This window comes from Falco naumanni, chromosome 1 (genome assembly GCF_017639655.2).
Source record: "Falco naumanni isolate bFalNau1 chromosome 1, bFalNau1.pat, whole genome shotgun sequence".
NCBI lineage: Eukaryota > Metazoa > Chordata > Aves > Falconiformes > Falconidae > Falco > Falco naumanni.
Window position 1 is genome coordinate 57588567 of NC_054054.1, and position 12031 is coordinate 57600597.

General features: G+C 36.5%; 1 protein-coding gene across 13 annotated transcripts in view; it reads right to left on the bottom strand.

The window, feature by feature from the left end:
• Nucleotides 1–1207: 1207 nt before the first annotated feature.
• The window catches only part of FRYL (FRY like transcription coactivator), a 172307-nt gene continuing 161483 nt past the window's right edge, over nucleotides 1208–12031 (bottom strand). For 11 of the 13 annotated variants that reach the window (XM_040595315.1, XM_040595281.1, XM_040595273.1 and 8 more), the window contains 5 exons: nucleotides 9433–9501; nucleotides 6156–6173; nucleotides 5097–5207; nucleotides 3518–3714; nucleotides 1208–3151 (listed from right to left, as the gene is read on the bottom strand). In XM_040595315.1, coding sequence (XP_040451249.1) covers nucleotides 2893–3151; nucleotides 3518–3714; nucleotides 5097–5207; nucleotides 6156–6173; nucleotides 9433–9501 — 654 coding nt within the window. In that variant the 3' untranslated portion in view covers nucleotides 1208–2892. The remainder of the gene's footprint in view (nucleotides 3152–3517; nucleotides 3715–5096; nucleotides 5208–6155; nucleotides 6174–9432; nucleotides 9502–12031) is intronic. The other 2 variants (XM_040595264.1, XM_040595298.1) reach the window with 1 other exon arrangement.

A 12031-nucleotide genomic window follows, 5' to 3' on the forward strand; every position in this document is an offset into this window, starting at 1 on the left:
AAGCATTGCTTTGAGGGTTACTTGCTGTGAATATGGTGACTTTGGGGCAAAGATTATCAGTAATAGCGCAGAAATACAGTACAACTTGAGTTGTCTGCACTAACTACAGTCAAAGCAGCAGTTGCTTCTGTTGGGTAAGGTGTAGAACAGGCGCAGGCGAGCTGTATGGTGTACTTCAACAGCAACTGCCCAAGCAAGCAGCTGATGAAGGCTCCAAGCAGCAGGTAGTGGCAAAGAGCCACCCCTGCCTTCATCAGCTACTGCAAGGTTTTGGGGCTGGGAGGAGCGAGTGCAGTGGGCAGCAGTATTAAACAAGCTTTTCTTCATCCTGTAGCTCTGCGTGTCATTCCTCTTAGATAAATATATTAAATGCTTTTACTGCTTGATGCCAAAGTACAGTTCTGTATCCTCTCCCACTTTACTGCTCCGTTATGTCCTTGACAGCATCCACTGTATCATGGGCACAGATTCCTAGACTCAGCAGAAAGAAGGAAAGCTACTCATGATCTGTGATTATGCAAAGCAGAAAGGAACAGCCTCATGCTGCTAATTCATCAAAGATATCTTGCACTTGCTCTGTACAGCTCTTTCACAAAGATGCTTTTAGTCAGTGCTATATTCACTGCATCTTACAAAAGATGTCTGATGCTTTGCCTTGTTTGTAGATGGCTTTACCATACTCTCAGATTTGGCACAGACCTGGTCAGGTAATGTAGTGTGACAGCTTATGTGGTAGTTGAGAATGAGTAATTTTGGGGAAGCTTCACAAAGTTGAAGCAATATCAAAGACCATCAGCTAGCATGATTCTGTTCCATAGGGCAGGTTCTGCTAGTCATCGTAAACTGAGATGTGCAACATAACAAATTATGTATATAAATTCAGCTCAGAGTTGCTATGAGAGATCTTTTAACAGCTTCAGGAGATACGTAGGAAAATGCTGGTGCCATTGACAGGACATAAAAGGAAAAAACATGATTTCAGGGCACCTAGGCTTCTTTTGTCAGTATTCAAGTCTGTTTAGCTAAAGTATTTAAACTCTAGCTTGTAAAAATACACAAAGTGACAGATACAATGTCTTTTATTTTTACAAAAAAAGCTGGTAAAAGATGAAGTAAATAAAACTAATGCACCACTAAATAAAACTACTTATCCCCAGTAAATACTTATTAAATAATTAAGAACATCATCTACAGTACCACAAAACCATCAAAATAATACAACTTTATCAGGAACAGGGGAAAAAATACAGTTATTATGGATGTGCCTTGACCAGTTACAGAGCTTGTTAGGATAACATAACTACTGTCAGCAGTCCAACAGCGTGCACAGTGCCTTCAATTAATGCATTTCAGCATAATTACATTTCTAGTGGGGTCCAATTCCCCCCAAAAGGCAGAGCTAAGAAATTCAATTCTACATTCTAAACTCTGGAATTAGAACCTATTAAAAAAATCACAGTGGGTAAGAGATGTATATAAAAATACCAGGTGTTCCTTTCAAATCACAGGAATCGTGGGACTACATTCTTTTCTGGATTTTTTTTTGGTTTTTTTGTTGTGTTTTTTTTTCTTACAAAATGCTATTGGTTTCAACAGAATCCAGTTTGTTTTATGCTACAGACTTTGACACTGAACTATGAGTATATTGCCTGTTTGCATGTTTTGGTAGTCAGGGTTTTTTTTTTTTTTTCCTCCTTCTATATAGTCCCAATTCCTTAGGCTTGAGTCATGAAGATGCATGTATGTGCATTCAAACTCTTTGAACCCTGCAGACTACTCGGACTGCAAGTAATGTATGTGACTACAGATAGGGAGACCCCCCCCCTTCCCCTCATAGCTTTATACACCTACTGTCTTAACAGTGCATTGCACAAATTTACAAGAAAAATACTGGTTTTGCACTATACAGTTTCTAGAATATATACAGAATAAAATAAGTTAACTTCTAATGAGAATTGCTGATGGGCAGCATATATCTTTAATATACATTTTAAAGTCTCTGCAGGCAGCTACTTTTTGGTTAGTTGTTATCAATATTTGTAACATAAGCACTGATCAGAGAACTGAGCAGCATTCCAATAAAGTTAACAGATATATTATTTCTTTTAGAAACACTGGGAAATCCCAGTTTAAAATATTATTAAATGTCCTAACATTTACACACTATGAGGATTAGATCTAATAAAATAAAATTTCTTCAAAAATAATCTTGCAGCTCTTTTAAGCATGCTCTGAGACCTTATTTAACAATCATCCATACCTTCAAAAAATCACCTGTCACATAGCCATACATTCTAACTCACACACATCATCATCTTGTTACAGACAACAAAAGCAAATAAAACATTGAGAAGTCAATGGTTTTTGCAGTTGTAAGTCATTCTACTTGTGTTTGACCACACATTCTTCATGATGTTGCAAAGTGTCTCAGTAGATACTAAGTTGACTATATATCTACTACTGCTGGGAAGCCAGGAAGCCTTGCAGGTCTTCAGCCAAAAGAAACCAGCCTTGGTTTTAGCCTCATCCCACCTGCAATATTGATTCAACCTTTAGAGGCTGTTACTGCAAACACCATTTATAGTTCTGTTGCAACAGAAAATAATGCATATATAATGCATTACATTTAAATTTAAGCCCTTTTCCTTTCATGTAGTTTTTATACATAAATTTAATAAAAAAATACTACTGCCACACAGCTACTGTGTAGAAAGAGCAGTCAAGTAAGATGTTCTCTTCTGTTTTCAGATTTTTACTTTTAATGAAACAATTTCTTGCTGTGATGAAACTGTTGGTTGTCAGGGTTGCTGGAGGGTGTTTTTTTTCCATGAAAGGTGCTCAATAATAGTCTGAAGCATCTTCATCATAATTTCTTTTTGAAATGACAGCTGTTCAGAATCCAGTGCTCACAAGATTTATTCCTGGTTTGACTTTCCCTAGAAGCCGATAGGATTGCACCATGCGTAGAGACTCGCGAATTTCTAGGTTAAGTTCCATCAGCTTTGAGCTGGCCTCAGACATGTCTTGGTTGGAGCCTACTACTGCAAAACTACCAGTCTGACCAAGTGTCTGATGACGGAAGTATATGTGCAGCAAGGTTTGAACTGGGTCATCTTCAGAACTGCCAAAGATGTCGTGGGGCCAAATGGATCTGTAAACACACAATTTGTATATAAATATTAAAAAGAAAATAGTTACATATTCTTGCTCTTTCAACAAATGTTAACAGAAGACATAGGAAAACATCAGAGAAATGTTTTCTTCCATAGAGTCCTGATAGTTAACAGTACCATTTACTCAGAGAGAAATTCTAAAGAAGTAGTACAACTAGAATTGCTTTTCTTTAAATTGCAATGTATGTATGAACAAGGTGTAATGAAGCAACAGTTCTTGTCCTTTTCGATAAGGACATATGGCAAGAGCTGAAAAAAGCCCTGGAACAGTACCTATCCCCATCTTTAAATTAAAAAGGCCCATTAGCAAATCCAGGTCTGAAAGCAGTCCTGTAAGCACTTACCTGAAAGCCTTGACCTGTGCTACAGCTGACACAAACTCCTTGTTTCTCAGGGTTTCAATGAGAGAGTGAATAGCTGTTTCTGTGCTAGCTTGGGAAGCCTCTGCAATTTCAATTTCTTCAATACCGCTGTCAGACGCAGCCTCAGCCTCTTTCAGACAGCTCTCCAAAAGAGCAAGTTCTTCAGACATGTTTATGACCTAAAATAAATACGAGTTACCTTTTCTAGTTTAAATGTATTTTCAGCCAAATTAACTTCCAGCAGATCAGACTTACATTTTTTCCTCCTCTTTGCAATCATAAATGAGAGGCAGAAAAAGTATATCCAAATATTTGGTGCAGTTGCTTAAGTATACAATTAATTTAATGGCCCAAGTGTGCACGTCAGGTATTTGGGCTTTCGCTTGATGAAGTTGCCATCTTAGTTCTTTAAAATTTGTTTCAAAAAATACATTTCTTTCTCCCCACATCACTTAATAATGATTAAGCTGACAGAAAGAATTCAACACTTTGGAAAAGTACAGCAGCAACTTTTACAAGGGCAACTTAAATATAAGGAAAAAAAATCTGGAAGACTGGTAACCCAGCAGAGTAACTGTAGTGCAGCCCATGTATGTAACACTGTCTTCAGCTTTAGCTTCAATGTATGAATAAAAGGCAAGGCCATCGCTCAGAATATGATTCTACATTTGACTGACTTAGGCAAGAAGTGGGACTGGTGTGATGCAGACCTGCCACAACGTTGTCCAGACAGAAATGAACTCGCTCGCTCACAGCCTCTAAAAAAATCTAGAAATCTAATTGAGGAACATGCATAACTTTTTCCTAAGTTACTCAAAACCCAAAAGACTTTCACCCAGCTTTTTCATTTTCCTCCCTACTATATCAAGCAAGACCAGGTCTACTGTTTTTTCTGGCTACCTCTATTCTTCCATTACAGACCCAGGGGAGAACTTCTAGAAGACACAGTATTAATAGCATAATGTATTCAGATTAACTCGGTTAACATCATGTATGTACCACACATGCACAGCTGAAGAACATATTTTACTTCTAAAGTTAGTGCAACTAAAAATGGAGTATAAGATGTCCAGAATGTGTTACTAACTGCATTTAGGATGGAGACTAAGGTTGTAGAGTAATTGAATGGTGGCTGAAGCATCACAGTTACATACATTGGCTGGTAGCAAGTGACAGTGTTCGCAACAGGAAACACTGGGGTGATGGAAAGGGGCTTCATCAGAACTCTGTTGATTGGACTTGATGTGCCTTGATTGTAGCTTGATTAGAATAGAGCAGGAGTGCTACTGAAATATTTTAAAACCTCATCACTGGACTCCCTGCATTCCTGTCTACTTAAGAGCTTTCAAGCTGTACAGAAATCAACATAGATAATTTAACATTTCAGAAAATTCTTGCAAGCTCTGCTTAAATCTTTTATTAATTGACTGTGAAACAGCTGGTGCTCTCCTTCAGTTTCTAAAAAGATGTCCCACTGATGAAAATGTTATCAAAATGTGTTTTGAATTGTTTGGCTTTAAAATGTCAACAATTAGTAGCTAAATGGCATGGTTTTCATTACCTCTGCTTCTTTTTTGATTGTTTTTACTTGGCTGATGAGTTTGCAATAGGCTTGGAACAGAAGCAGCAACTGGAAATGCAACTTGTATAGCCTCCGACACAACTCCAGCTCCTACAAATGCAAAGAACATTATTATATTCAGGAGGTGCAAAACATCTACTATCCAATACAAGAGACAATAAATGACAGCTTCCTCAGTATAAGAATGTACAGAATTAAAAGTAGCTATTTGGTTACTGAAGAAAATGCCAAAGAGACTTAGAAGCTAACGTAGCGGGAAGCTAATGAAAAGCAGATGAAAGCTTCATTCAGTTCTCAATTTACAGGCAGCCTCTCTGACATAGGTTTTAAGTTTACTTTTTAATGCAAAGTTACATTTCCAAGAAGGGTGGTGGGGTGGGATGTGAAGTGATTAAAAAGGCATTTTGAAATGTCATGTTCCAAGACAGAGTTTCATAGATCACTTAACTTTTATTGTTGATATTTTACTGTTTTAAATTCAAGATCTCATATCCAAAAGAAGCAGTTGTAGTCTGTAAGTATGGGATCTTTCATAACCATTAATATAAATACGTAAGCACAGTATATAATCTCAGTTTACAACTGCCTGATGGATTAAGAGGAGAATAATACCATTCTTGGAGGCAAAAATAACGTTTCCTTTATAAAAGGTAGTTCTGACTCTTACTGTAGCAAATACCACATGATACATTCTTAAGGAAATAACATAGCAGCATTAACTTATGCACTGTCTTGCTTCCATTTTTATGCATCTAAAACAGTAGTCAAAGTGCAGACAGTGTTAATACTGCTTTACATATTGACATGAAAGCTAGTGCTAATGCAATAATCTTCTATAACGTTCTACTAACTACAGGATCCTATTATCTACAAAGGACCAACAGTTCAATGGGTTAGATAATGCAAAATTGAAGCACACAGCATTTTTGTAATCATCTATGACAAGACATCACTATGTCACAAATGGACGAGACAGATGGAGACCAGTTTGGTGACTGGCAAGGTTAAGTATTTGATAAATCAAGAACCATCACTTACTGCTAGAATTTCCATTTGCTAAGCAAGAAGATGAGCAGGTCACAAAAATACAAAGAAAGAAAAAAGATCAAGAATTAGTGTAGGAAATAATTTTAATTGGGGTAAAAGATGTCCCAGGCAAAATGGAAGAAGAAATACAAGTAATAAGCTCCAAATATTCCTTGAATGGAAAAAATTAACAGACTGAATTTGAAGTGAAATTGCTTGCTGCTATAACTAGCAATAGATAGCATTCACTTTGTTGTATCTGCACTGTACACTTAAGGAAATCAAAACCAAGGACACTGAGGTTTGAACATCTGTACAATGCTTCTTACTTGTTCTGTACCACTAGTTTAAGCAAAAAGGATACTTTTTAAAGTTTGAGATGTAATGTTAATTTGGATTCTAAACCAGTTCAGAAAATTCTTGGTTTTGCTAAACTCAATTCTCAACACCTCATTGTGAGATTTCTGTAATTTAATTGCACTTGGTTTTTACAAGCTATTTCAGAAAAAAAAGTTTGGGAAAGAGGGACAGGGAGAGAAATGATCAGAAAATATATCTGTCAGGCCAAGGACAGAAACTTCACTTCTGTGCTTTGTACAGCGCTAAGCGTATTGATGGTATTTAAGCAGGTACAATGGTTATAGTAAGCATATGAAGATGCAACTGACATCTGATTCCAACAGGCAGAAGCAGTTGAGCTTTACTAAGCACAGTTACACACAGTGTGTAAAATAAGTTATATACTGTGTGCTTAACAGACTATAAACATTGCATGATTTTGTTATGTACCCTGTGCTACCATATACATAGCACAATCGTTATATAAGCAAAAACTCATGATGCACAGAACACTGCAAAGAGATAAGATCTTGAACCGCTAAAGTCAACGAGAATTCTGTGATTGCTTTAATGAAGCACAGAAATTCAGACTTCGAGGAATAGCAGGGTCGATTATTTAATATTTTTAGTCATTAAGTTCCAGTGTTCTTTAAGCTAAGCCTCATTATTAGTGTAAGCCATAAATAACCCCTCTCCCCAAAATCACACCTTGATAGCTATTCTAAAAATTCAAGAAAGGTTTTCCTTCAAAAGTGGCTTTGTACTGCTGCAGTGTTTTTTCACATACTTGCGCACTTGAGGAATAATCTGATTTCTCTACCTGCCAGTCCCATACAAATAGTCTAGCCAGAGTCCAGATGCATTCTTTCAGGCTTGTGTCTAAGTACTAACAGCAAAAATCCAATAATTAGATTTACTTGCAAGTCTGCTGGCAATGCACAAGCCAAAACAGAATTCATCTTACTATTCCTTAGCTGTATTGACCACAGTACTAAAAGTTAGTAAAAAAATCTCATTTGTGTTAGTGAATGAAAAATACCTGTTGAATGCAGCAGCTCTGTTTTCCTGAGGAAGATGACACCTATGTATTTTTAGCATTAACTGATTGACTGGATAGACTTATCAGCCCCACACTCTATTTACAAGGACTTTCAAAACAGTGATCTTACTTCTCAATCTCCTTCAAGTCACTATAAGCTTCTGTGAATAAATCTAGAACTTCTGTAAACTGTTTATATCTATGAAGCAGGATAACAGGACTCTGCCTTCTCAATGAATACGATATATGGAAATGATTCTAACTGAACCTGTAAGGGCAAGGAGCACATAAAGAAAAAACTGCCAGCATGCCTTACAGGCTAGGATTGAAAACCAAAATCAAAACAGGCCCCCACAAATAATCCATGTGAATGGTCACATAACTCCTTTTCAGAGGCTGTCTTCAAACCCTGCAGAAATGGGGAAGAACAGATAAAACTGCCTCGCTCAGAAACCATGGTTCTGTCTGTACAGGCTACGTGAAAGCCTGCATGAGGCTTTTCCTCCATTTCTTGGTTTCCCTAGCTCTGCAGTGGGAAGAGCAACATTTACCTTCATGGTAAGAACAGTTTCTTGGTGTATATAAGCAACATTCTACATATGGACTGAAATGCATACATGCTTTTTTATTAATATATAGAACATTTACTGTATTCTGATAGTAAATGTTGTTACATATTTCTAAACACATACCAGTCAGTATACAAAGATGTAAACCAAGTGTAAAATACACTAAATGTTGTGTTCATTGGCAAAGCAAAAATCCTTGCAAATGGTAGCAGATTATTTGGCTGTATTAACTATATTTCTCCACATGAAGTTGTTTTTTAAAATGTGCAATTTCAATGCAATACACACGTTTCACTACTCTAAAAATTCAGGTGCATTTTGTGTTTGAATTTAAAAAATATATATGAAAGCAAATGAAAACTGTATAAAAGAAGAAACAGTCCATCACATGGTAGACATTCCTGCTGCTGAACACAATATTTTCAGCAGCAGAAACATGACCAAGTGCATCAATGAATAGTTTCATTGAATACAAGGAATAAAATTCCTCCTTTTTCAGCTTGAATTTAGGATTTTTGTCAAAATGTCATTGTGAAAAGGTAAGTTCATCTGCTACCTGCAATTTTACTTTCTTACATCTTTCACTGCTCTTATTACAGGACTCTAGATGGCAGATTCCTTGTACCTACTAATGACAGTTTTTGGATTTGCTTTTTTATCTACAGTGTCAACATTATGCAGCTACTGTTCTTTTTTTTTTAAAAAAAAGAAAAAAAAACCCTAGTCTGTCTGGGGAAAAGCTATCACTTAGTATAGCAATTAGTAATATTAAACATAGATGACTGCCATGCAAATACATAAAAAATATTGAACTAATATTAATAGGTTACTTCACCTATTTCTGTTAGGTGATTTTCTGACAGAAGTGTTTCATGAGATTTTTGCCATACTGCCACTTTACTCCCTGTTCCTTCCCACCCAAATAATGGCTCCAGAAAGGTCATATGTATTTATATAGTACTAAATATAAATATATTAAATTCAGTAGAGGTTGTTGGCTGGCCAGTTTATTTGAGCATATACACAGAATGCTAATTTTTTTCTTCTAGAAACGGCTGCAGAAAAGCAGACTTGCTGGTACACAGATGGTATCTAGTCTGCTTATCTACTCAGTGTTATTAAGTCTAGAACCCAAGATGGGTTGCCAACTTTTATTAAAAAGAGCCTTTTTTATTAGACCACTACTTCATAAGAATCTGAGTTTCCAAAAGATAGGATGATAACCAAAATGAAAAGCTTTTTCTACATTTTTAATCTCTGTAAATATTGGAATTTTTGTGCAATAGATATAAGGGTGTTTTTTAATCTCTTATCCAGAGACTCGCAAATGACATACACCTACCTGGGCATCTGTGTTAGTGCCATGAATACCATCATCAGTACCAAATGTTCTTTTACAGTCTTCTAGCCACTGCAAAATAAATATAAACAAGATTAAACCTCTTCTGAAACAGAGCAAACTGAAGACTGCTAAAACTGATACTTCTTCAATTCTTGGACGTTCTCAGATTATGTAAGAAATTGTGATACAAAATTAATTGTTCAGCAATGTTGTTTCCACTACTGCTGGCCACTGTGATATTTCACTTTGTAGTTTTTACTTTTTCCTTTCTGTTGTAAATTTTCTGTAGCCTTCATTACCCCAGATGGCGATAGTACACTTTAGCATAAATACTAGTCTGTGATTTAATTTGGTTACTGTTAGTGAGATGTGTGGGAGGGTGGAGGCAGAAAAATCCCTTTCATTAAATGAGATCATATTTTCTCCTTACTTGCTGCACAAGGTTTACACCAACATGATTTCTTAGCGTTTAAAATAGGGTACTAATTCAAATTAGAGAGTAAGAGTAAGCCTGTTTTATTTTTGGGGACTACTTTAGAAACGGAAGGAAATAGAGCTCTCCTGTGTAACTAGATGCAAGTGTAGGTTTACTGGATGGAAAGAAAAACCAAAAATTATTCAGTGGGATTTTACCATCACCTGAGTTTATACAAGCCAGGGAGCTGAAGTATTCTCACATTACACAGTGCAAACATGCAGATTCTGTTCTCTTGCATGACTACAGGGCTGTATTTAACCCCAGTTCATATAGCAGACAAGTTTATTAATTTCATGGGCATTCTCTTCGTCTAGCTTTAACCAACCATGCAAATATAAAACTGTTAATACAAAGCACTTGCAGAACCAAGTATGCTCTTATTGGACAATACGACCTGATCACCTCATCGACAGCGCCCAGCGTATTTTTCTGTACAGCTGCAAGCATGAGGTAATTCGGATATTACTGAAATGGGAATGTGTCATGTTGATATAAAGTGCAGATTATCTTCTGAAATAAAGAACAGGCTCTATACATCCAAGGAAGAATAATTTAGTATACTGTGTGCTTGATATCTTGACTCTCACAGGCAATCTTAGTGACCTTTTTCTAACCTTTGTCTGATGCAAGAAAAAGAAAAATGTGATTTCCCATCTGCTCAATTTAATAAAGGTTACTTAGTGAATTAACTAGGCCTGTGTGCTTATCAAGAGGAGAAATGGAATTTTCTAAACACCGCAGTGTCAGTTTCAATTAGTGACATGGATACCAACATACACAGCAAATCTCATTTTTCTTTTTATCTGACAGCATCCATCGGCAACAATGGAATATGGCTGCACTGGAACAAACAGCATCAGCAACTGGGCAGCTAGTATTCGTTTTCACACACTGCCCTTTTAAGACCTTTTTTAAATCTCAAAGCCAGTCTGAATAAAGGGTGTGCCTAGAATGTTGTGATACACATATAACCTTATATTTTCTGTTACATTTATCTGATTCCGTACCTTTGTCACTAATACACACATGAACTCAGTGCTCCTTGCAGTTTCCTTGCAAGGAAATAGAACAGTAGCACCAAAAAGGTGACAAAATTAACTTGTTAAGAATTTTTACAGAATATATGTTCAGCATGGTAGAAAGACGTAAATTGCGACAGCAGTAGATTGTGTGACAAAACGATGATCCCTACATGTTTGCTTTGCACGCTTTCCCCACGTATCTCCTACAAAGATACAGGGTGAAGAGCATCACTGAAAGCGTGATCCAGGGAAGTCTGTCGTTGGTCTTGGCCACAGCACAGGCTGGTTTGCCAGATTAACACACCAAAACAGCCATCCCAAACCACCCTTTTATCTCAGTGTACAGTCAGGAGTTTCAAGCAACTGCAGCCCGAGCCTCTTACTTTGATTCACGTGAATGCCAGTATACCACACAGCACTGACAGCAGTGAACATCATCTATTAGGGTAAACCATAAGCAACAACTTTTTCATTAAAGAAGTTAGTGTACAGAATTTTCCAGCGGGTTGCTTCTAGAGGATACCAGATTAATATGCAAATTTTATTTATTTAAACATCTGTTAATTTTTATTTGCTTTATTATACAATAGCCCAACCAGCTTAGTTTGATCATTTTTCTGCATGCTTCTATGAAAAAAGCAAGGATCTGGAATAAGATCACTATATGTTTTGCCTTAATGCTTTCACATTCAATAGGATTCATGGCACAACTGCCTGCAGTAACAGAAATTTAGATTTGACTTGAGGAAGTCTCTTTCAGTTATTCCCTATACTCTGCTTAATAGGACAGAGTTAGATAACCAATCAAACATATCTGAGAAGCAGCTTCGGAAGAGTCTTAGTCTACATATACTATATAACACACAGCATAAAATAAATTGAGGACCAAAAGCTGAAGAAATGCTTTTAAAAAAGTTCTAAAAAAATAAATTTTCTATGATAATTAATGACTTCTTCTAAATGAACATGCTAAATAAATACCTATATAATGCACTGAATTAGCTAAATGACATGCTATCAAGAATCAGAAATTATTGGTCAAAGCTATGTGGCTAAATTTCTTCCTCCTCAGCACTGCTTCTTTCTAGTTATAAATGAT